Genomic DNA, 26545 nt, shown 5'->3' with positions numbered 1-26545 from the left:
ATGCTCGATAGTGGGTTCATGCCTCCATTAAATGCGGGACGGTGACGAGAAAGTTCTAAGGTTGTGGATGTGTTGTTGCCACTAGGGATAAAACATTGATGCTATGTCCGAGGATGTAGTTATTGATTACATTACGCACCATACTTAATGCAATTGTCTCGTTGTTTGCAACTTAATACTGGAAGGGGTTCGGATGATAACCCGAAGGTGGACTTTTTAGGCATAGATGCATGCTTGGATAGCGGTCTATGTACTTTGTCGTAATGCCCAATTAAATCTCACTATACTTTTCATATCATGTATGTGCATTGTCATGCCCTCTCTATTTGTCAATTGCCCGACTGTAATTTGTTCACCCAACATGCTATTTATCTTATGGGAGAGATATGTGACGCCCCGGAACCGGTACCATGAGGATCCCAGCGAACCCGCCGAAATCTGCACGATATCGATTCAGAGACGCCCTCCGACATGACGTGCGCGACGGATCACACACGTGATGCCAGAGGAATTAACACGAGCGGTAATATTACAACAGGTTTACAATAGAGCCCACAAGATACATATATTACAACAACGACTCCAACGAGTCAAGATACAAATATACAATACAAAGATCCAAATCATACAGAAGATCGAATACGTCCGAGTACGGACAAGATACAAATTGGACTAAGAGTCCTGAAGATAACCGGCGGCGTCCATAACCCTGCCCGGGCCAAGCCGGAAGGGTAACCTTGCTAACGTCGTCTTCTTCGAACATATCTTTATACTGCCCTGGTTATATCCCGTAGAAGCGACAATAAGTACGGGTTCGTACTTAACAAGACTTCAAGACGTATAAGCATTCGTCAACCGGTCGTCCTTTGTACTTGAGGCACGCAGGGGACTTAGAGGACGCAAGAGGAACGTCATAGGCAATATGGTGGGGTTAAGCGGCAGCGCGCAAGCACTAAAAACCTATAGAGACACTCTACAACATTCGTCTAATCAGAATAGATGAGAGAGCGCAAAAGCTAACAGTTCTAAACTCTGCAAACATAACACAGCCGATGTGTTCCCCTTCGCAAAGAGGTACGGCAAAGGCACTCACACGGTTGTCAAGTTTTAACAATTTATTATTGAAGTTGTGCTAACTTACTACACAAGTTATTAGGATTGAAACAACGAGTGTAAGTTGTCTATGGTCGAGTCATACGACTCCAAGTCGTCCATAACCGCGGACACGGCTTATCGATAAGATTGTAACCCTGCGGGGGTGCCCAAATGTTCCCACACGCACGATCAACCCACTTACGACGAGTGGATATCACGACACGCACTCTCCTTCACTACAACAATGTCCAGGAAGCCACCTAACTAAGTTAACCCGTATCGAAGTCCGGCCGTGCTCCGAAGCGGACTTAGTCGTTTGCGTCTACGGCTAAGAGGATCAGAGCCCACTAGAGGATGACCTCTTAACAATACGTACCGCAACCTACGAGCGTGCAAGAGACAACGGGGTTACAAGGCACTCACGGCTTCCCCAAAAGTAACATCATATCATCTGACCACAAAGAAACATGCTTGCACGCCCGGGGGAAACAAAACGTTCAAACTAGTTGTGGCCACTCGGACAAAGGCGTAGATTCCGGCGGTGGTCGAGGGAGACCCGGTAAGCATACCCACGTGTGGTTAGAGCGCTCGGTCTCGGAACGAGATAACAAGAACTCGGGGTCCTAAGATATTTAGGAAACACAAGTGAGCCGTCACAAAACGAGCGGTCGACCCACCGATGCCTCCGCTAAACAAATGTCAACAACTAAAGTAACCATGGTTCTTCCCAACATATAACCCGATAAGATAACAACAACGGTAACGAGATAAAACAGCACTAGCATGTACTACGACTCGCAAGGCAGACCCGATAACCAAACAATAGCTGTAGGAGGTGGTGGTGGCAATATGGGCTGCTTGAGGTAACAAGTGGAAAGGACACGAGACAAGAACGCAACTTAAGGATAGCATGAGGGAGAAGGCAAAATAAAATAGGTGAGCGACTTCGCAGGGGCGAAGTATAGGGGAAATGCTTGCTCGTTAAAGCTTGCCGAGGAACATCCGGAGAACTTGTCGTATCTCACCACACCACTTCGTGATCCTATCCGGGAAGAAGCAAATGCTGGAACACACAACGTATGCAAGTCTTACTACTACGGATAAAGAAGATCCAGCATGATCATGATTAGATATGCATGACATGGCAACGATGATGCGGTGCAACTATCCAATTTAGGTAGAATCGGAATTCCGACACACAATTATTAGGTTCAGGTTATTTTTCTACCGGCAAAGTTAAATGTTGTTTAGCATGGAAATACATGGCATGTGTGTGCTAATTCAAAGTTAAACGGAGTGGGAAACCGTATCCGGCAATTCCAATTACTCCGCATATTAGTTATTAGGTGCGATGCAAACTAACACGACATGGCATGATGCAAGATACAAACTGGTATATAGATGCCATATTATTGTTCCTCACATTTTTCTGATCGAATATCATATAAAATACATTTTTATCCAAGTTACGGATTAGGAGATATAAATTAAACAAGATTTTCAAAAGGGGATAGAAGCAGGGACACGGGCTGGGCCGGACCTGGAACAAAAAGAGGTGCATCGGGCTGGTATTGAACACAGAACCTTCACCTTGAAACTCCAGGGAACAACAATGCGCTGGGCTTCAGATCTTGTACATAAGGGAAACTTTCAGAACTTTAACCAGAAATCGTGGGGACAAACTTTGCATTCACAGGCGAAACAAAAAGGAGTTGAATTTGGTTCTCGATGGATTCGAACCTGGGTTGCCTGGGTGGTTCAGCAGCAAATGCAACGTGCAACACAACTGGGTTAGGACAGGTTTATGTTTAGGAAGAGGCCGTGGCTGTTTTGACCCAACAGGAAGCAGGATCGCGACCAGTTAAAAGAAGCAGAGGCGGAACTCGGTGGCCATGGCGGAGACTCAGTCGAGGAAGGATCTAGCGCTTCCGGGCGAACCGGTACGAAGGAGATGGCGGCGGACGTGCGCCTCGGCGCGGTGAACCAGAGGGTGGAGGCGCTTCGGCCGGAGGACAACCGGAACGGCGCCAGCGACGAAGATCTGCGGGGAGGAACGGCGGTCAACGCCGGCGTAACAACTGGGAGGTGGAGGAGGACCGAGGAGACACCTGGGTGGTGCGCATACTGACCAGAAAGGTGTAGAAGTGGTCGGGTGGTCGGAGGAGGCGTGTAGCGGCCGAAAACTTCATCGGAGTGTGATGACCGGAGCGGAGAAACGACGACATTGTCGACGATTGGAAGAGCTACAGCATGATTCCTCGCACAAGGACGTAGAGCTCGACGAGGCGCATCTTCTCGTAGCTTCAGACCGGCGAGGGGTGGTCGGAGGCGACGACACGTTCAACGTTTCTGTGAGATGCGGCCATGGGGGTTTTCTTCTGGTTCCTTGCCGTGGAGAAGGGGAAAGGAGGAAGGAGCAGGTGGAGGCGGGCTGCGTTGTGTGGCTGCGGATGGCTTCCAAGAAAAATATCAAGATGAGCTAGTGCGGGCACGGCGCACGCAGGTGACGTGAGCCAGAGAGCTCACGCTCTCATCGTGAGGAGGAGGACAGGAAAAAGAGATTTAGCTTCAGTCGGTTCCAGAAACAGAGAATTGACCAGCTAGTTAGCTCTTACGTTTTTAATCAAAGAAATCTGGGAAATTATACACTTGATAGATGATCAAAGGAATGGAAAAGAATGTCAAAACTGGGAAGAAAGATGCTAAGAAAAGAGAAAGATACCGGGAGCGGACAACATTTTCAAACCATATTTTAGTAAAACTAGTTTGTCTAAAATATTCCAAATATCTTTGTTTCGAGTTTTGTTAAAATAAGAAAAGAGCAGAGGAAGGTTTTTATTAAACCATACAAGAGAAATCAAAATAGGGTTTACTGCAAATAATTTTGGCTTTCCGCAAAAATATGCAAGGTGAGAGATGCATGATGTCATGATTATGCATAAAAGGAAAATAACAAACAAATCTATTAGGGGTATTATCCGGGGCCGTTACAAGATACCTCTAGTAAACTATGGACCCCAGTCCTATTCTTTACATCGAATACAATCTACTGCAATACTTGTTCTTCACTGTTTTCTGCAAACAATCATCATCCACACTATACATCTAATCCTTTGTTACAGCAAGCCGGTGAGATTGACAACCTCACTTGTTTCGTTGGGGCAAAGTACTTTGGTTGTGTTGTGCGGGTTCCACGTTGGCGCCGGAATCCCCGGTGTTGCGCCGCACTACATCCCGCTGCCATCAACCTTCGACGTGCTTCTTGACTCCTACTGGTTCGATAAACCTTGGTTTCTTACTGAGGGAAACTTGCTGCTGTACGCATCACACCTTCCACTTGGGGTTCCCAACGGGCGTGTGCTTTACGCGTCATCACCCCCGCGGCCTCGTCCTCAGCCCTTTCAAGATCTGCCCAGGCCGGATAATCCGGCCCTAGTTTAGGGCGGATAATCCGGCCGGGCCGGATTTTCCGGGTCGCCTGGGGGCGGATTATCCGGTGTTCTGGAAAATTCCAGAACACCGTCAATCCCGCCTATCTTTAGTTGGTTATTTGCGGACCCATATGTGGTGCAATAAACTATCACCTCACATATACGATGCATATTTACCAATAAGATGGGGCAACCTAGATCATCCGACCTAGAAACCTCAAACTCCAAGTTTTTTACCAAACATGACAAATGAGCAAGATGGAAATGGCTTATAGATGAGTGTAGGCTTAGGTTTAGAAGACTCAAACTGTTAATGGTACATGATCACTCAAGTTTGCAAGATATGAGCAAATAAGGCCAAACTAGAGTGATTTCCCATAAGAACATGGAGTTGTCAAATAAAAGGCGATAAGATCCAAATAACTCCAACTCTTCACAAAGAAGAGTGTGGTGGCCTAGGCCACCATATATGAGTATTGTGGCATGGCACCGCGAAGATATATCTTGGGTCCAAGCCACTACTCATCATTGAAGCTCACATATCAACATATGATATTAAGAGAATGATTTCTTAATGTTGGCATTATGGGGGGAGGGATAGCTCAATAATTTAAACCGCACTCCCCCTATTTCCATGCCCACATCTAAACCAAATAAAGTTTTGAGACAAAGGTGTGTTTGCAAGATGGTCAAGCTATACTCCTTGAATCAATGATATTTAGCTCATTCCTCAAATAAGTGAATCTTGCTTCATCAAGAGGCTCCGTGAATATATCGGCAAGTTGACCTTTGGTAGGAACATAGATAAGCTCAATATCACCACGGGCAACATGATCCCTAATGAAATGATTCCGGATCTCAATATGCTTCGTTCTTGAATGTTGCACCGGATTATAGGCAATCTTGATGGCACTTTCATTGTCACATAATAGAGGCACTTTGTCACAAATGACACCATATTCCTTTAAAGTTTGCCTCATCCATAACAATTGAGTGCATCCACTTGCGGCGGCAACATATTCGGCTTCGGCGGTGGAGAGAGATATGCAATTTTGCTTCTTAGAAGACCAACACACCAAGGACCTACCAAGGAATTGGCAAGCCCGGAAGTTGATTTCCTATCATCCTTGTCACCCGCCCAATCCGCATCGGTATATCCATTGAGAATAAAACTTGAGCCTTTGGGGTACCAAATACCATATCTTGGGGTATCAACCAAGTATCGAAAGATTCTTTTGAGAGCCATCATGTGTCTCTCCTTAGGAGAAGCTTGATACCTTGCACACACACCAACACTCAACACTATGTCCGGTCTAGATGCACAAAGGTAAAGCAAGGATCCAATCATGGAGCGATATACCTTTTGATCCACCTCTTTACCATTGGGATCTAGTGCAAGATGACATTTGGTGACCATAGGAGTGGCCACACCCTTCATCTCGGTCATCTTGAACCTCTTGAGCATGTCTTGGAGATATTTTGCTTGATTGATGAAGGTTCCTTCCCTCAATTGCTTGATCTCAAAACCAAGGAAGAACTTCATCTCTCCCATCATAGACATCTCAAACCTATCGGTCATAAGCTTTGAGAATTCATCATTGAAAGCTTTGTTAGTAGAGCCAAAGATAATATCATCAACATATAATTGGCAAACGAAAAGCTCCCCATTAACCCTCTTAGTAAAAAGAGTGGGATCAATTAGCCCAACATCAAACCCACGGTCTACCAACAATTCTTTAAGGTGCTCGTACCAAGCTCTAGGAGCTTGTTTGAGACCATAAAGTGCTTTATCAAGCTTGTAGACATGGTTAGGAAAGTTGAGATCCTCAAACCCCGGGGGTTGCTTAACATAAACCTCTTCATGCAAAGGACCATTAATAAATTCACTTTTCACATCCATTTGTTGTAACTTAAAGTTATGATGCGATGCATAAGCAAGAAGGATACAGATGGACTCAAGGCGAGCCACGGGAGCATAGGTCTCTCCAAAGTCAATTCCTTCAACTTGAGAGAAACCTTGAGCCACCAATCTTGCCTTGTCCCTCACAATATTTCCAAACTCATCTTGCTTGTTCTTGAATATCCATTTAGTGCTTATAACATTGCGGCACTCCTTTGGCTTCTTTACTAAGGTCCATACTTTGTTGCGCTTGAAGTTGTTGAGTTCCTCGTGCATAGCTTCCACCCAATCCGAATCTTCAAGGGCTTCAAACACTTTCTTGGGTTCCACTACGGAGATATAAGCATGATGATTGCTAAAGTTAGCCAATTGCCTTCTTGTGGAGACCTTTGCTCGAACATCACCAAGGACCTTGTCATGTGTGTGTCCACGAATTTCAAGGGTCCTATCTCTTCTTGCTAAACGACGGGCCTCGATCTCCTCCTTGGTTCTTCTTGGCCTTGGAGGTGTCACTTGATCAACTTGATCATTTAGGTCCCCGTCTTGACCTTCAACTTGAGCTTCCTCAATTACTTGAGGTTGCTCATCCTCATGTGCTTGATCTTGGAAATTATCCGGTGAGAGGAGAATGTTGAAAGGATATTCATCAGATCCATCATGAATCCTTGGTTGATCTTGTCCTTGATCTTGTCCTTGATCTTGTCCTTGATCTTGCACACAAGAGAGAGGGTTTTGTTCTTGTTCTTGGGTTGGTGCATCATTTGCTTCAAGAGATGGGGTTTGTTGATGTTGAGAAGATGAGGGCTCCACCGTGGTAGAGCATAGTCCTTCCCGAGACGCCACACCGTGTCCCTCAATGGGGCGGAAAAATCCCACACCCATTCTTACTATGGCATCTTGAGGTATTTCATCACCTGCACATACATCAACTTTCCCCACTTGGGAGCCATCATTTTCTTCGAACCTCACACTACAAGATTCGATGATAATCCCGGAGGCTATATCATAGACTCTATAAGTGTGAGATTCGGCACCGTAACCAACAAATATACCCTCCAAAGCTTTAGGAGCAAATTTAGATAAACGAACTCCTTTGATTTTGTAGAAACACTTACACCCGAAAACTTTGAAGTATGAGATATTAGGCTTGTTCCCGGTGAGTATTTCATATGGATTCTTGTTCAATCCCTTGCGGAGATAGAGCCGGTTAGAAGAGTGGCAAGCGGTGGAGATGGCTTCGGCCCAAAAAATTATAGCGAGATTTATACTCCGCCATCATAGATCTTGCCATATCCATAAGAGTCCGGTTCTTCCTCTCCGCAACACCATTTTGTTGAGGGGTGTAAGCAGCGGAATATTGATGACGAATCCCCTCATCACTAAGAAAATCATTGAGTGTATAGTTCTTGAATTCGGAGCCGTTGTCACTTCTTATTGCCATAATGAAGAGGTTGTGTTGGCGTTGCACCTCGGTAGCAAAGTCAATGAATATTTGTTGAGTCTCATCTTTCGTCTTGAGAAAGTAGACCCAAGTGTATCTTGAGTAGTCATCAACAATCACCAAGCAATGTTTCTTCGCACCAAGACTGGCATGAGTAACGGGACCAAAGAGATCCACATGAAGGAGCTCCAAGATCCTCTTGGAAGAGATAATGGTCTTGCTTGGATGCGGAGAGTCATGCATTTTTCCTTCAACACAAGCCCTACAAACACGATCTTTGGCAAAAGACACATTTTCCATTAGTCCCACAATATGGTTCCCCTTGTGAGGACTTTGCAAAGTTCTCATGTTGACATGGGCCAAGCGGCGATGCCACAACCAACCCACATCCGCCTTTCCGAATAGGCACATCGCACTTGAAGTGGTGGTCCCCGAAAATTCCACCACATACAAGTTATGTTCGCGATACCCAACGAAAGCGATTTTAGAGTCTTGCTCCACAAGAGGACCACAACATCATTATCAATAAAGACGGCGAAACCCATCTTGCCAAGGGCGGAAACGGAAAGTAAGTTGTAACCAAGGGTTTTGACAAGCATGACATCCACAAGAGTAATGTTGTGTGCAACCACAACCTTGCAAAAACCCAATACCTCGGATGTAGAATTATCGCCAAAGGAGACGGTGATATTGTTTATGTTAGGCCTCAACTCCTTGACGAGGTTCTTGCCGCCGGTCATATGACTTGTACATCCACTATCAAGTACCCATTTTGAACCTCCGATGGCATAGTCCTACATGAGATCAATTCTTGGATTTAGGTACCCATTTCGCAATGGGTCCTCTTTTGTTAGCAACAAGGGTCTTTGGGACCCAAATAGACCAAGCAACATAACCATCAGATGGGCCAACATATTTAGCATAAACATCACCATAATAATCTTTAAATAAAGGACTTCACCATTAGTGATGGCTTTCTTCTTTTCTTGTGAGGGTTAGCAATTCCCGCATCATCATCATTTATGGTTTTGCCCTTGGGGGCTTCACCATTAGTGATGGCTTTCTTCTTTTCTTGTGCGGGCTTGGCCTTTTGCTTGTTTGCCTTCTTTGCCTTGGCATTGTAACCAAGGCCCTCCTTCCCATTGTTTGATCTTTGCTTACTCAAGAGATCATTCAAGGAAAGTTTACTTTGAGGAGAGGAGGCCTTAGCAAGTTCATCCTTCAACCTAGCATTTTCCTCAATAATATTTGCATGATCACATGAAGGAGTAGAGGTGCTAGGTATGTCTTATGAAGCGAGCCTAATTTGAAGTTGCTCATAAGACTCAGAGAGGAGAGAGTATTCACTCTTCAAGGCTTTGTGTGCCTTGTCTAGATCATCTAGATCTCTCACAAGTTTCTCATGATCAACACCAAATTTGGTATTTTCCTTTGAAAGCATTTTAGACTTAGCTCTAGCAAGATCTCTAGCTTTAGTGAGTTTGTTGATTTTATCTTGAGGATCTCCAAGATTATCTAACCTCTCTTCAAGAGAAGCTATGGTTTCTTGACTTTCCTCAAGAGCATTTCTAAGAGCATGTAGTTCAAGAGCGTCTTCTCTCTCTATTTGGCATTTTTTCTCAAGAGTACCATTTAGTTGGGCCATACGAACCATGAGATTTGAAACATGCTTTTTAGTATTACCTTGTAGGTTAAGCATGAAATCATCAAACTCAAGCATTTCTTGTTTCACTTTTAGACTAGCAAGATCAACTCCTAGATCATTTGAAATGTTAGGCGTAGAGGGGTTAGGAGATGATACCTCGGAGGATTTAGCCATGAGGCAACTTTCTTCCTCCACATGAATGACCTCATTGTGGGATTCACTTGGTGATGAAGAGTTAGTGGAGAGGAGGCAAGAGCTACCAATCCATTAGAGGTGGCATCTTCTTCATCATCAACATCATCATCTCCGGAGGTATATTCTTCTTGAGTTGATAGCACGATAGATGTGTCCAAGGAAGACCTTGCCATGAAGCAATGTGCATTCTTGATATGAGGACTTTCATTGGGGGATTCAAAGAGTGATGAAGAGGGAATGTTGGTAGTGACAATGGCGGCCACTTCCTTTGAACTTTCTTCATCTTCATCATCACTAGAGCTTTCCACTTCATCGGAAGAATATTCTTCCCTAGTCACTAGCACAACTTTTGAGGGCCTCTTGCCCTTCTTGGTCTTGTTGTTGTAGAACTTCTTCTTGGGGGCTTTTGAATATTTGCCCTTTGAATCTTTGCTCTTGTCCTTGGGAATGAGCCTTCCACCATGATTCTCCCTATTCTCATAGGGGCACTCGGCAATGAAATGACGCTTGCCATTACAATTGTAGCACGATCTTGTCCTTGGGCCCGAACTTGTGGGCCCTCTTGAGTTGTTTCTCTTGATGTTGTCTTCCTTGGCCTGGGATGGGTCAACCCAAAAAGAGTTAGCATGGAATGCCATGTGGTCATGGTAGTGGTGTTCCAAGTCTTCCGGATAGGACATACTCCAAGATGCCCTATAAGATTCTTGAGAAAACACTTCTTCAACGGAGTTGACCGCCAAGGCAAGGTTGGACCCTTTTGTCATCCCAATAGCTCGATTGCGAGAATCATGAGAGTTTTGCTCAAGCACCTTGAGAGCTTGCATCTCGTGCACGACTTGTTGAGAAGTGAGAGAGGAATATCATTCTCTCCCGACAAGAGTCTTGACATCAATGGGTACAAACGGCATCATGCATTCAATGTACTTCTCCTTGATCCAAGATTCATTGATGTGGGTGGCACCAATAAGCCGGAAGGCATCGGCAACGGTGAGAAGTCTTCCATACATGACTTCATGATCTTCATCCGGTAGCCTCATGAAACCTTCGGCTTGATTCTTAAGAGCATTATACTTGTTCCTCCTCGTGCTCTCACTTCCAATGCAACTAGCGGCCAAACCATCCCAAGCTTCCTTGGCGGTGGTGTAGTTCCGAACACGATGCAAGTCCTTTGTCCCCACACTAGTTTGAATCATGTGCAAGGCGGTGTTGTTGAGTTGACTATCAACCGCTTCTCTTCTAGTCAACTTGTCGGGGTTGTATGGCTTGAAGCCTTCCAAGATGATTCTCCAAAGTTCATTGGAGGCACTGCAAACATGAGAGCGAAACTCAAATTGCCAAGTATCGAAATTATCAATGGGAAACTTAGGTGGGTCGCCCCGAATGTTCATATGAGGATGGGGAACCGGTATATCGGGAGATAGGAAAGGTGGAGCCACTCGATTGTAGCTCTCACCTCCACTAGTTGAGTTATCACCATCCACGGGTTGGGTAGATGAGGGTAATACCGAAGCACCTCCCTCTTCTAACACACCCGTGTCCTTTACCTCTACTACGGGAGCCCTAGGAAGGACCGGAGTCAAAAGCTCGGAAATCATCTTTCTCATGCTTTCCATTTGAGCTTCCATGGAGGACCTCAACGAATTGATGTCATCCATGGAGACCATCTTAGCGGCCCCTTCCGCGAGCCCATCCCCCGGCATACTCTTAGGCGGTTAAGCCCGAAATAAGAGCCGAGGCTCTGATACCAATTGAAAGGATCGTATGCCGCACCTAGAGGGGGGGTGAATAGGTGCTAATCAATTTTTAGTTCTTTTTCAATTTAGGCTTGACACAAAGGTAAATTCTCTAGATATGCAACTAAGTGAATTTACCTATATGACAAGATAAGCAACTAAGCAAGATATAGCAACACAATATAAGAGATAGAATAGGATAGAGGTAACCGAGAGTGGAGCACGCGATGACACGGAGATGATTCCCGTAGTTCCCTTCCTTTGCAAGAAGGTACGTCTACGTTCGGAGGAGTGTGGTCGCTACGAAAGCCAGACCAACAGTCACGAAGACTTCACTCAGATCTCCTGTGAGCAACGCCACGAAGGCCTAGCCCACTTCCACTAAGGGATTTCCTCGAGGCGGAAACCGGGCCTTTACAAGGTTCTTGGGGAACACATCCACAACCGAATTGGAGGCTCCCAAATCCGTAACAATACAACAATCAACAACAACACATCAACACAAATCAACTAGGGAACCAAATAGGAACACTAGCATGAGATCCCTCAAACAAATGAGGGGGAAATGAAAATCGCTTCGGTGAGGATGTAGATCGGTGGCTTCTCCTTCGAATTTCCAAAGATCAAGAGCTTTGGTTGGGGGAGGAAGGAGATCTTGCAAATCTTGAGTTCTTGAGGTGGCTCTAATGGTGGTGAAGCTTGGCAGATATTTCTTGCAATGATTGAGCAAAGGGGGAAGGAAGAAGAAGAGGGGTATAAATACCCCTCCCCAAAATCCAGCCATTGAGCCTTCCGGGGGACCGGATAATCCGGCCTAAGTAAGGGCCGGATAATCCCCCCCCCCACCCGGATAATCCGGCCTCCAGCACAAAACCGGGACAATGTCCGGCCAAATGTCCGGCCTCACATCAGACTCGCTTTTCTTCAGGTCCTTAGCCATTTTTCGAGGGGCCGGATATTTCCGAAATGTCCGGCCCGGATAATCCGGCCCGGGACAAAACCAGGACAATATCCGGGCAAATGTCCGGCCCCTATATCGAGCAGACAATTCCTCGAGGTCCTTAGTCGAAAAACTGGGGGCCGGATATTTTGGAAATATCCGGCCCGGATTATCCGACCTGATGAACTTTTTGCTGATTCTTTTTGACAGCACAGACCACATCCAACACACATACAAATGTATCTATATAATCCCTGTACCACTTAACCAAACATTAGTGTATCACATACATTGACATCAAACACTCAAAACATAATATGAGAGATGTTTTTTCATAGCTGACACCCGACCTCCATGTTGTGCTCGCGGGCAAACTTGTCGAAACCCTAGTCGAGGTACATGGCTCCTTCTCGTCGAAAATGACCCCCATGGGTTAGCGTCAAACTCTGCAGCTGCCTTCATGGAGATGCACCTCGGCCGGCTCCCGGCCGGTGAGAAACTCCGCGAACTTGTTCGGGAGCCTCTTCCTGCCGAGAGGGTCCTCTGTGATGTGGACGACGAACTCGAAGTACATGTCGCGGGGCACTCCTAGTCCACAGGGGAGGAAAAGCGCGATGGTGACGGCGAGCGTGTAGGCACGACAGATCCAACATGGCCGCACTGCCCCTGCCACGGTGGTCTCGGCCCCTAAGACCCGCCATGCAGCTCCTGAGGAGAAGGTGGATGGAGAGAAGGTGGGTGGTGGCGCTACAGTTGGTATTGAGGAGGCGGCTAGGGTTGTGTGACGAAATGGGTGCGCCTCACACCCCATTTTATGCGCCGAAGGCAGCCAAGGGGGCGGTGGGCTAGTGGTGCGCATTTACCCATCGCTAGGCTTGGGGAACCTGCATCGATGCATTGTGCGCCATTAATTTGGTGTGTAGAACGCGTAAGCGAGGCCGCCAATACTGCGATGCCGCGCAGAAGACGAAGCGGACGGGGTGCTGCCAGGCGGGCCCAAGGCAGGAAGGAGCGGTCACGTGGGGCGTCCGCGCCGATGCATTTCACCCCAAATTTGGGTCGTGTTTGCATCCCGTCGACAAACCAGATATTTTGTGTCCGGCCGCTATGCTGGGTGCAGACCAATTTATTGACCACACGAATGCAAACGATTAATTTGCATCTGTTTGCGTCGGGCCGCTAGAGAGATAAGCTGCCCAGGAGCATCATGGCATAGGTCAAAGGAAAGGAGGAGGCAAGCCCCCCATCCTCCGCATATCTTGCTCATCCGACATGGCATGAATCACCAAACCCGCACTCAGGAAGAGTAATGCTTTGAAAAACGCGTGATTCATTAAATGAAAGACGCTAACCGAATAGTTAGAGATGCCGCAAGCAAAGATCATATAGCCTAATTGACTGCAAGTTGAATAAGCTATGACCCTCTTTAGATCGTTCTGTAATATTCCAGTGGTTGCCGCAAGGAATGACGTCATAGCTCCTGCCCCAACACAAATGAGCTTCAAAAGCATGGAAGCCTCATTATTCACACAAATAAAACATGGAGGCCCACATGTCAGTGATATAGTCCACCAATCAACCCTATGGGCCTAACCCACGCGCCATTTCCACCCTCCGCTCCCGCCACTTCAGCTTGTAAGCGCAAGCTGGTGCTAGCTGTTTCTCTCCTCTCCTCTGCTCATGTGACCTCCCCCATCCATATCTGCTTTCTAGTATTTCTCTCTTTGCACAAACACACAGCCCAATTCCAGTCTCTCTCTCTCTCTCTCTCCTCTGTCCCTATCATTCCCATTGCCCGATATAGCTCCGCGGCCATAGCTCGCGCGGCGGCGCCGGCGGGCGGCGGCGCCAGGAATAGAAACGTGAGCTAAAACGAGGCCGGCTCTGTTTTGGGCGGGCACGGCTACATTACCGGTCGTGTCCCCGGCGCTGCAAAGGTTTGGGCGTTGCGCCATCGATCGCGCGCTCCCCGTCGCGTGCGTGCGTGGGTTGATTGGATTCGGGCAGGCAGGCGCGCGCGCGGCCGGCCATGGCGCAGCTGCCGCCCAAGGTCCCCACCATGGCGCCGGCCTGGCCGGAGTTCGGGGGCGGCCACCACCACCGCCACCACCATCACCACCAGCGCAGCCCATCCATGGGCGCCTTCCTCGCCGCGCCAATGCCGCCGCTCCCGCCGCCTGCGCAGCCGGCGGCCGCCAACGGGCAGCCGTCGTGGGTCGACGAGTTCCTCGACTTCTCGGCCGCCAAGCGCGGCGCGCACCGCCGCACCGTGAGCGACTCCGTCGCCTTCCTCGACGACGCCGGCAATGCCGGCGCCGTCGGGGCGCACGAGTTCGACCGCCTGGACGACGACCAGCTCATGTCCATGTTCTCCGACCACCTGGCGGCGCCGCCGCCGACGCAGCAGCAGCAGCAGCAGGCGAGCGCGTCGTCGCCGTCCGATCATAACAGCATCAACGACGACAAGGGCGACACCGAGGAGGCGCAGAGCGACAGCAACGGCGACGGCAGGCAGACGTCCTCGCCCGCCACAGCTGACCCCAAGCGGGTCAAGAGGTGATTTTTTTCGCTTCCTTGCTCCCAGCTCTCGCAGAATTACCACAATGCACAATTCGGAAACGCAGAATTCCCCAATTTCTTGTCACAACAATTGCAGGATCCTGGCGAACCGGCAGTCGGCGCAGCGGTCGCGCGTGCGCAAGCTGCAGTACATCTCGGAGCTGGAGCGCAGCGTCACGTCGCTCCAGGTGCGAATTACTATGCATAACAGTTACTCCTTTGGAGCTTGAATCTTGGGCCGTGAATCTTGAGCTTGAATTTTGTGTGAAAACAGACGGAGGTGTCGGCCTTGTCCCCGCGCGTCGCGTTCCTCGACCACCAACGCTCGCTGCTGACGCTGGGGAACAGCCACCTCAAGCAGCGCATCGCGGCGCTCGCGCAGGACAAGATCTTCAAAGATGGTGACCGCCATTGCCGCCCACCCACCTCTTGCAGTTTTTACCCCAATTTCTAGCACCACAATTCTCACCATTGCTAACACTTTGTGAATCAAATTGCCTCTGCATGCGCAGCTCATCAGGAGGCGCTGAAGAAGGAGATAGAGAGGCTGAGGCAAATCTACCAGCAGCAGAGCCTCAAGAACGCGGAACACCCGGCACCCGACAACAACAACAGCAACAACAACGGCTTCATCGCCAGCGAGGGGACCGCCGCTCCATGTATGCCCTCGTGATCGAGATCCGGCCCGTCGGCCTCACGACAACCCACCGTTGTCGCTGTTTCTTCTTCCTCTTCCTCCTGCCGTCGCTGTTGATAGGATTTGGTGCGTGCGTTGCTTTGGCTTGCGATTCTTTGGGCGCGTGTGATGTATGTAAAACTCGATCTGTTCGTTCCGGTTGCCTGTAATTTGTTAATTCTTGCGTCCTCTGCCGCCGCTGGCTGGTGCTGCTAGCTCAATTGTGATTCTTCTCTACTCCCCCTGATTTGTACTCGATTTTTACCCCGGCATTTTGGGCGAAGGTTGTAGCTAAGAGTTGTGTAATTCAGATTGGTTGAGGCCGAGTGTTCTGTCTGTCTGTCTGGTTGGTTGGTTTCCCCTTTGCATCTCATCAATCAAAATGCGTGCTTTCTGAATCTCCGACCTTTATCTGTTCTTCATTGCTGCTACTTTCGGTAGTGAGTAACTTTCCATGCAGCTGACCGACCAAAACCGTGATGAAGCTCTGTATTAATACCACTCCTATGTAATCCTCGCGTGTAGCTTACTGCAACTCTGCTTCGTATCGATCGGAACTGTACTTTGCAGGTAAGCAGGTTTAGTATACTCTGAATTACTGTTGTCACATGCAGAGCAATTGGGCGGAACATGCAGGGCAGCCGGCATCTCATTCCTTGCTGTTTGGTCACAGGATTTTTAAACGCAGTGACAGCTTGAGAAGGTGCCTTCCTTTTGCTGCAAGGGATAGGCACATGCTTATGCATGTGCGCCTGCCTGCTCTGTAGCCGTATCCGCCGGTGCAAGCTACACTTGCCAATCACACAGATTTGGGTCTAGCGTACATAGCCGGTATCCGGATGTGTTGCTACGTTTGGCTCCTATCGTCGGCTACCCCAGGAGGGACGAACATTTTGGACAAACACATAGGTACCCGATGCCACTATGCCAATAACGGATCATTGGATTGCGACTCATGTTTTAGAGCATCTCCATCGGCGCCCCCAATAGTTGCCGGCAGAGGCCGACACTTCCGTACGGAGGACGCCGTAGACTGCATCCTCTATTTGGGAAGCTGTTACTACACCAGCGCACCCAGACCTGCGGCCCCGAAATAAGTTTTTTACATAAACTAAATATTTATACTTAGAGTTTCATTTTAATGTATTCATGATCGAGAAATGAATAATATTTTCGGCCAAATCTGAGTAAAACATTATTCACTCCTCGACCTCTGATGATATTTGAAATCTGCTTATCTCTAGCCTACTACCTACTGCCCACCCGGCTCTGTGGAGGTGGACGATCGACCGGAGCTCTCTCCCATGCTCTCTCCCCTGGTCTCTTCGCTGCTCCTCCGTCGTCGATCTCCCGCTGCTCTCTCCGCCACGAACGTCAAGTAGGCGGCTCTATCCGTGGCCACCGCCTCGTTAGGGACGGAGCTGCCTTTGAAGCAATGGGGTCAATCTGACACCAACGAAAATCAAGAAATCCTTCACTAATTAGCATAAACTACTATGCAGTTATAGAGGATGACACCAGTGAAATGGAGAGGAAATAGAAATGACCCCATGGGAATAATTTTCTAGCTTCGCCCCTGCACCTTGTCCCATGAATTTCACATTGTGGTATTTTCTAGGGTTTTTGCAGCAATGGCGGGGGAGGAGGGATAATATAGACCGCCGACGAGGCGGGAAACATCCCGTGCGGTGTCGTGGCGGGAGAATTTCCCGCGCGGCATCGTTGCGGGAGAGTTTCCGGCCCGGCGTCATGGCGGTAAAATATCCCGCGCGGCGCCCTGGCGTCACTGATAGGCGGCTCCCACACCCAAAATTTCCCGCCTCGCGAGGCGCCGCGCACCCGATTCGCGTCCTTGGCAAAGGGGCCGGCACGGGGTTGCCGACGATTCTATTGAACTCGAAAACTAGCCGGCGTCGTTTGGGGCGCGCCGGTGCGAGCTCATTTTCGCTCCCAGCCCTTAAATCGCTATCGGGGACGTATGGGGGAGCCGGTGTAGATGCTCTTACCAAGCTTGTTCAATGTAGACAAATTAGATATGGCTATAATATCTGTTATCTGATATGTGCTCTGCTGTGTGGCAAGACCATAATATTCACAACAGAACATATGGAAGAACTCCAACATAAGTACTCTTATAGTCCTATTCCCGGCTTTTGTCAGGAATGTGTTGAAGCTGCGTGAACGCCGGTCACCTCATCGACCGGGTTAACAGGTAGTTTACTCATTTTTATGTTCTATTTTCTCTTTCAGCTGATGGTTTGTTTCTAGTTTTTATCTATTATTTTTCTATTAATTTTCTGAACTTCTTACTTATTATTGCTTTGTTCGATTTTTGTAGTTCGTTTCCAGTTTCATCCGATAAATTTGTTAGAATTTAAAAAATGTTTACGATACTTTTTTTCTTGAGAGATATTTTTGTGTTGAATAGATTTTGTTTTGAGCCAAAAAAAATATATCACATGTTCTTGTGAGTGAGATGAAATATTTTAATAAGAACAATGTAGGTGACTCATATACCTTTTATATGATACATACAGACACTTCTTTGTAAGTGGGTGAATCAAGTTGATACAATACTTAAATAATAAGAAGTGATTTTGGAATGAAATAGAAAGAAAAAATATGTTATTTTTTTACAATATTTGGAAATATGTTCATGTACGAAGTGAGATAGAAATAGGATAGAAACTAAACATATATATATTACACACAAGAAATTAAAAAAAGTAATGAAAATAGAACGAAAAATAGGAAACTACAATAATTAAATATTAAACTACGTAAAATAGATCAATATAAATTAAAATAAAAAGAAAAATAAACATGTACAAAATATAAAATAAACATCCTATTGTTTCTTGTTAAGAGTACTTATGGTTTGGATATCACAAAGAGCTTAGCCATGTTTATTCTACAGCTTCTTACACTCTTGTATTTATTCAGAATGGAGCTTTGTATATTTTTTGTATTCAAAGACAAGTGGTCATATGTCGCCGATATAATATTGTGTTATTCATGTCCTAAGATGCCTCCTTTGATCAGACTGAGTACTTGGTATAACGTGTTTGAGAAACAAGTGGTTTAGTGCAAATGTGACACTATTTTTTATTAGCTACATGTTTCTTTTGCAAAAAAAGAGGCAAACTTTGAATTTTCAAAGCATATATTATGAGAGATAATAAATTATAAGAACTAATAAAATGTAGTAACACAATAAAAGTAAACCGACTTGGACAACCAGAGAGGACTTGGTGAGCAAAACAAAACACATATATAAGAGTTGGTCATCTGAAAAAGAGAGGAATTGGTGAGGAATTGGTGAAGGTGTTACACACAAACAACTAACCAAATCAATCATATTTATTCGCAACTTGCAGAAGGTGCTACACATGAAACAAGGGTTTAAATTGGCGAGAGAAATGGAAGGAGGTTGCGTTGATGTGTGTCAACACCCGGATTTTTAAGTCCAGATGCCTATTATGCCATTCATCGCAATCCCAGGAATATCGTTTTTACGAGACATAATAGATTGATATCACAACACATCATTCATTACATACCATAATCGTCTTACAACAAAGGATCACATGATCCAGTCTTAATACAACATAGGGGATCTAGAGATCCAAATACAAAATACATAGCGGAAGCGAAGTAGTAGCGGTCGTGGTCCATCTGTTCCACAGGCAACTGTTGACGTCAGGAGTGGTCCTAGTTGTCGTAGACGTCCTGCTGTCCTTCATCCTGGTACTGGGGCTCTTCTTCATAGTCTGGCATTTGAATAGCCAGGGACACAGCCATGAGTACTTTAAAGTACTCGCAAACTAAAACTAGTGTAAGTACTATCAACTGTAGTAAGGGATGGTAAGCTCTAAGTTTATTTGCATAAAGCCAATTTTATTTCGTAATCAGTTATAAACAAAGACTCTTCCTTTGCCTAACTTAACTCAAGTGGGAACATTAGGGTCATTCCCACAACTCAGTTGTGATTCAAAGTCAAAGTCATAATTCAAACTCAAGTCACAAGTCACCATTCATATTTTAGAAAAATTCTGATGACGGAACAGTATGGCCTTTCCAACTGTCCATGACCGCGGACGCGGCTATTCGAATAGGTTTACACTCTGCGGAGGTCGTACACTTGTGCCACAATAATTGCAATACTACGTCAGGGGTAACTGGCCCTGATTTATCGCACGCAGTGCGCGAACTACCAATCATAACCTTTCATTTACATACCCTAGTATAGGCACCTCTCCCCATGAGCTTAGCCTCCCGGTGAAAACAAACCGTCAACCCGGGAACTACACAGGGCTTGGGTAGGACATTCACCTCATTTCACGTCATTTCACTTTCAATGGAGGCAGCCTCTGCATAACCCCTATGACGCTTGTTCAGAGGGAACCCATACTAAAATACATAAGTTTCCAGTTAAGCCTTACCCAGATTCAGGTATTGTGGGGATACTTAAGAATTGGAATGGTATCGCATCCGAACCCAACCATCGGTTTTTTGGTAAATTTCACCAAGTTATTCACAAGTCATATTCACCTTCAAAAATCTTTCAATAGAATGACTCATCATTCTAAGGTTTTCAAAGTCATTGGTTTTCAGAAGTTCCCATCTAGAGTAGTCAATTTTAGATTAGCAATAGCAACTAGTCATGAGGGGTGCTAAGCAACTTGTATTGCTCTAAGCTAAGTTTGATGCTCTTGTACTACTCCATAACTAAACTAAGTGAATCATGAATCAAAAATTACTTTGACAAATAAGATTCAATAAAGCTTGTAGAGTAAAAACTTGGGATAGGACCATTAGACATAAAGAAAAGGTAATGGTGCCTTGCTCTTGTAGAACTTTGCACTTAGGTAATTTGCAAGGGTATAGCTTGCAACACTATAACTTGCATTAGTCTAGCTTGCATTGGTAATAGCTTGCCTTGGTTGGGGTAGTGATCAAAGTTCTCTTCTCCTTCCTCTTGGTAGAATACCTCCTCCTCTTGATAGTCTCCGGTACTAGCGTCTATAAACGAATACGAGGATACAATCACCAAACAATGCTTAAGTAGACTTAATTAGCCCTAATGGCTTACACAAATGATCTAGCATCATCACTTAACATTACTCAACATTAAGCTAGGGTTTTCTGATTTAGTGTTAGTAAAATAATTTCCTCTCATTGAAATGTGGATTAGGGTTTCTCTTTAGTTTGGGAGAAATAATTTCCTCTCACTGAATCTTGTTAAAATTTAATCTCCTCAAATAACCATGTATGATCACATGTTGACCAAGGTCAACACTTCACACTTATCATTTGAGAAACATGATTTAAATGAGATTCATCATCTCATGCCATTTAAATAACTATGTGATTTAAGATCCTCAAGTGAGCATATATAAGACCATGCAATAGAGGTCATCACATTACTTCATACCACTCGGGAATATGATTTAAATGAGGTGCTACACCTCATAGATTTGAAATCTTAAATTTGAACATAGTTTAAATGGGCTAGTATTGACTACATAGACAATTTTGGATTCTAGCCCATGATCATGTACAGTAACCATATCATATATTTGCATAAACAAATAGATAATTGAAAATGCGAATCATAGCAATTGGATTCACCTCAAAACTCATTAGGGTTGATTTTTAATAATTATTTGAAATCTGAAAAGTCCCTAACTTGTTATTTTTACTATTCAAATTCTACAACAGATCTTGGTTTGAAACCTGTGGGGTTGGATAGAGCATTTGATAGGCTTTCCAACCATATAAAATTAGTCCAATTTGGTTTGGTGGATTTGAAGTTATTTAAATTCTAAGTGAGCATCAGTATTGAATTGAAATTAAAAGAGATTAAACGAATTTGAATTATGGGCCTGGGCGGGAAAGACTAAACGGGCCAGAAGAGGGGAAACGAGCTGGGCTGGCCCAACTACACGTCTGGCGCGAGCGGGCCGCCTGCCAAGGTGGGCCCAGACGTCAGTGTGACTTAGCTAGCGAAACGGTATGGACGAATTCCAGACGCACGATTATAACGAAGATCGACGGCTCACGCTCGTCTCCTTCATCGATGGGGAGCAAACCCTGGGCGCGGCAGAGGGGCCGCGACGGAGGGCTTACCGACGTCCGGTGGGGTCGGCGAGGCGGGCGATCGGCGTTGGAGACGACGGCGGTTTGATGGAGGGTCGCAGGAGGGGCTGACGTGGTCGCAATCGACGGCGTCGTCGAGCTACCGTCGCGGCAGACTTCGGTGAAATTGGGACTGGCTACTGCACAATGTGGACGGGCGAGAGTTCGAGGAGATCGAGTGAAGGGAGGGAAGCAAGTTTGTTGTGGAGAATGAAGGCTGACATGGCCTCTATTTATAGGAACGCGAGGTGGCCGTGGGGTGCGGGCGAAGTCGATCATGGCGCAGCCGTCTGGAGCGGGGAAGGGGCAAGGCGAGGGGTGCGTGAGATAGGTGACGTCTAGGCGGTATTGGTGAGCGTGATGGCACGACAAATGATGGACTAAGGCGTGCAGGAGAGGGCGTCGTTCTTGCAGTACGGGCGCGGCAGAGTTTGATCATGGCGACAGCGACGGTGCACGCGCGGCCAATGGCGCTTGTCTGGCGAGGTACTGGAGTGGTGTAGAGTGCGTGTGCGCAAGGAGAGAGGGAGAGGAGGACAGACGCGACGAGGCGACGTCGGGTACTGGCGCGTCCAGAGTGGTGCTGGTGCACGCTCTAGCGCGCCCAGGCGTAGTGATCACGTCGCAGCCAGGGCTATGTCGTGCACGATTTGGCGTGGGATCATGTCTAGTAGATTCAACATGAGTAGGGTAGCTAGTTTGGCAAGGTGAGGTGGAGAGGAGAGGTCCAGGGTAGGGTTGGGCGTGGTGGTGAGCACCATGCTGACATGTGATGGCATGGAGGTTCAGAGCTTCTCCCTAGGTCAACTCTGGCATGGTTGTGGTCAGTATGATGAGGCAAGACTAAGGGACAAGGTGAGAGTGACCATAGAGGTAGGATGGCAGGGTTTGGCATGGTGGTGTCCAATATGGGCTTGGCATGATCCATTTGTGCCCAATTCTGGTGTAACCATGGTGCTGCAAGTGTGAGTGTGGTGAGGTGAAGCTATTTGACATGGTGCACCAGGTTGGAGAGGCTAGATGTGTGCACATTGGATTTATTCAAAAAGTGTATGTGGTACATGCACATGAGTGGCATACTTGAGTATGGTGATCATGGCCAAGGTGGTGTCACTTCATTGATGTGTTTTCAGAGTACATGGTGTACTATCAAGGATGACAAGAGAGAGAGAGAGAGAGAGAGAGAGAGAGAGAGAGAGAGAGAGAGAGAGAGAGAGAGAGAGAGAGAGAGAGAGAAAGTGAGAAAGTGATGAGTAAAGTGGTTGTACCTCCATTTGATTCTATGTGTACTTCTTCCCTTTAATGCAATGATCTCTCTAGCATTTACTTTTGATCAAATTTCTGCATGGATGTGTTCTACATGATGTTGGGCAACTATGTGTGGCATTGGTTTGAAATTTGGAGAGGTTTTGTGAAAATTCAAATAGTGGAGGGAATCTAGAATTTGTTTCAAGGTGGCATCTTGGCTTGACTAAATGGAGCAATGGTCAAAGCTTTGGTCAAAGTGGTCAACACGAAAAATGTTCATCTTGATGAGGTCTTGGATAAGGTGCAAAGAGTTGTTAGGGTTTGGTTTAAGAATCTCTTAATAAAAGGGCTCAAAGTGGATAGGTTGTTAAAAATGGCACAAGTGACCATTATCACATGCCACATGGTTTTTGATTTTTCTTTGATTTGATTTGATTTCTTTTGACCCAAATGATGTTGTTGATTGTTGAAATGGTATAGAGGAGTGATCCAACCATTCACAACAAGTCTTAGGGTCAAGATTCTAAATTTCCTAATTTGGCTATTTACTCTCATTTGCCTCTATGGCATTTTTATTTTCTTTTTAATTTACTTTGTTTTCAACTTGGATTTGATTTGTTGAGCACTAGGTAGGGTTGATTAATGTTTTCAAAACCTCTACACAAGGTAGAAAGGTCTAAGTAAAAGTTTCACTAAAATAGTCATAGGCACATAGGCCCTTTCCTTGTTTAATTTCTTTTTATTTTGTTTTATCTTGGATGGTGAAAAGAGGGTGAGGTTTAGGGTTTAAGATATTTTCAAAATACATCAACCAACAATCATGGCAATAGCACAAGAATTAAGCATGAGTACTATGCATAGCATAATTTGTAATAGAAGTTTTTGTTGGTTCTCATTTTTGGAAAAAGGGAAATTCATTTTCTCTTTGTTTAAAGATTTGGGATGTTACAAACCCTTCCTCCTTAAACAAATCTCATCCCGAGATTTTAAGAAAAGTTAGGTTCCTAAGAGAGATTGAGAAATTGGATTAACAGGGAAAACATACTTGGCATGGCCTGGGGTGCTTCCTGGGCTTCAGTGGCATTCATGTGGTAGAGACGGCCGTTGTGGTTGTTCTGGTTCCTTCTGGCGGCAAAGCGGCGCTGTTGCTGGGAAGGTGCAGTGGTATTGGGGGCTGTCTTTGCCAGTTTCTTGGGGCACTCATTGGAGTAATGTCCAACAGTTCCACATTCATAGCAGGTTACCGTTGATTTTTCCTTTGGGGTGACAGGGATGGCATTGCTTCCAGTCCTCGGGCTAGTGTTGGTGTTGTTGTTGTTCCCATGGTTGTTGTTGCTGTTGTGGTTGTTGTTGTTGTTGTGGTGGTTGTTGTCGTTACCTCCGAGCTTCGGGGGTCCTCCATGTTGTTGATGTAGTTTGGGCGATAAGTCTGAGCAGTTGGCTTGTTGTGTCTTGGGGTAAATCCTCCAGTTGAATTGTTGCGGTGCTTCTGTGTATGGTGGGGTCCATTCTGGTTCATCATTCTTCTCTTGCGGTTCTCGTTGGCTTGATGCAGCTTCCCTTCCATCTGTATGGCTGAGTCCACTAAGGCTTCTAGGTCAGCGAACGGAATGTTCACTAACACAGTTTGCATCTCGTCATGCAGTCCGTTCAGAAATCTTTCCTTCCTTTTCTCGTTGGTGTCGGTCTCATCCGGGGAGTACCTTGACAGAGTAAGAAACTTGTCGCGGTATTCCACCACGGACATTCTTCTTTGCTTGAGTTCACGGAACTCGTCTCTCATCTTCTTGATCAGTCCTTGGGGTACATGGTACTTGCTAAACTTCAGCTTGAAGTCTTCCCAGGTCATCATTTGTCCCGCATTCATTGCACGGGCACTTGTCCACCAGGCTCTGGCAGGTCCTGGCAGGTAGTGGGTGGCGAACAGTACTTTTTCTGCGGCTTCTACTCCCGCAACTTCCAGGTTGTTCTCCATTGTTTGGAGCCAGTCATCTGCATCTAGGGGTTCTTCAGTCTTGCTGAACATCGGAGGGTTGGTGTTCTGAAAGTTCTTCAGCTTCGATCCAGGGTGATCATGGTTTCCATGGCCTTGATTGTTCTGAGCTATCTGTTGCAGTGCAGTGATGTCTACGGGTGCTTCTATTCTTGTAGACAGTGTTGGGCCTCCAAGAGCAGAGGTTTGTAGAACAGCAGCAAGTTTCCCTTAAGTGGATCACCCAAGGTTTATCGAACTCGGGGAGGAAGAGGTCAAAGATATCCCTCTCAAGCAACCCTGCAATCACGATACAAGGAGTCTCTTGTGTCCCCAACACACCTAATACACTTGTCGGATGTATAGGTGCACTAGTTCGGCGAAGAGATAGTGAAATACAAGTAGTATGGATGTATATGAGTGGTAATAGCAATCTGAATAAAATATGGCAGCGAGTAAACATGCAACAGAACAATAAATAAACGGAGATTCGATGTTTGGAAACAAGGCCTAGGGATCATACTTTCACTAGTGGACACTCTCAACATTGATCGCATAATAAATAACTCTTTCTCTTATGTGCTACATACACTCTTTCGTTGGATGGTGAACACATTGCGTAGGATTACACGAACCCTCAATGCCGGAGTTAACAAGCTCCACAATTCAATGTTCATATTTAAATAACCTTAGAGCATAATAGATCATTGCAAAATAAACCAAGAACTAACATAGTGCACACACTTGTCCACATTACACTATGAAGGAGGAATAGATCACATCAATACTATCATAATGATAATTAACTCCACAATCTACAAGAGATCATGATCATAGCCTACGACAAGAACCACACGGTGCACACACTAGTCACCTTTACACCATGCAGGAGGAATAGACTACTTTAATAACATCACATGAGTAGCACACAACTAGTAGCGATACAAAGCTCATCATATGGATCTCAATCATGCAAAGCAATTCACGAGATCATTGTATTGGAGTACAGAGAGAGAGATTAACCACATAGCTACGGTAGAGCCCTCAGCCCCAGGGGTGAATTACTCCCTCCTCATCATGGAGACAGCGATGGCGCTGAAGATGGCGGTGGAGACGGCGGTGGAGATGGCTCCAGGGGCAATTCCCCGCCCCGGCAGGGTGCCGGAACAGAGAGTTCTGTCCCCCGAATTGGACTTTCGCGATGGCGGCGGCTGATACGTCTCCAACGTATCGATAATTTCTTGTGTTCCATGCCACATTATTGATGTTATCTACATGTTTTATGCACACTTTATATCATATTCGTGCATTTTCTGGAACTAACCTATTAACAAGATGCCGAAGTGCCGATTGTCTGTTTTCTCGCTGTTTTTGGTTTCGAGAAATCCTAGTAAAGAAATATTCTCGGAATTGGACGAAATAAAAGCCCAGAGGCCTATTTTCTCACGAAGCTTCCAGAAGTCCGAAGGAGAGACGAAGAGGGGCCACGGGGTGGCCAAACCCTAGGGCGGCGCGGCCCCCCCCCTTGGCCGCGCCGGCCTGTGGTGTGGGCCCCCCGTGCCGCCTCTTGAC

The 26545-nt window shown here is 46.2% G+C and overlaps 1 protein-coding gene and 1 long non-coding RNA gene across 2 annotated transcripts; one reads left to right on the top strand and one right to left on the bottom strand.

The window, feature by feature from the left end:
• Positions 1-2641: 2641 nt before the first annotated feature.
• On the bottom strand, positions 2642-3518 carry LOC124659304. Its single transcript, XR_006989532.1, has 3 exons — positions 3225-3518; positions 2836-3136; positions 2642-2725 (listed from the first exon to the last, which is right to left on the bottom strand). It is a non-coding gene; the product is annotated as an uncharacterized LOC124659304 (long non-coding RNA).
• Positions 3519-14409: 10891 nt separating this feature from the next.
• LOC124664983 (basic leucine zipper 2-like) lies at positions 14410-15612 on the top strand. The gene is made up of 4 exons (XM_047202384.1): positions 14410-14936; positions 15037-15127; positions 15214-15340; positions 15452-15612. The coding sequence occupies exons 1-4, from the start codon at positions 14410-14412 to the stop codon at positions 15610-15612; spliced, it is 906 nt and encodes a 301-aa protein (XP_047058340.1).
• Positions 15613-26545: the final 10933 nt, after the last annotated feature.

Source organism: Lolium rigidum, chromosome 6 (genome assembly GCF_022539505.1).
Source record: "Lolium rigidum isolate FL_2022 chromosome 6, APGP_CSIRO_Lrig_0.1, whole genome shotgun sequence".
Classification (NCBI taxonomy): Eukaryota; Viridiplantae; Streptophyta; class Magnoliopsida; order Poales; family Poaceae; genus Lolium; species Lolium rigidum.
Note: the sequence above shows the minus strand (reverse complement) of the source record. Positions and strands in the feature narration are given on the sequence as shown.

Bases quoted from the DNA above. Each gene is read 5' to 3' on its own strand.
- LOC124664983 (XM_047202384.1), top strand. From the start codon at position 14,410: ATGGCGCAGCTGCCGCCCAAGGTCCCCACCATGGCGCCGGCCTGGCCG. The intron at 14,937-15,036 runs GTGATTTTTTTC...CAACAATTGCAG, and splicing joins GACCCCAAGCGGGTCAAGAG to GATCCTGGCGAACCGGCAGT. The intron at 15,128-15,213 runs GTGCGAATTACT...GTGTGAAAACAG, and splicing joins GCAGCGTCACGTCGCTCCAG to ACGGAGGTGTCGGCCTTGTC.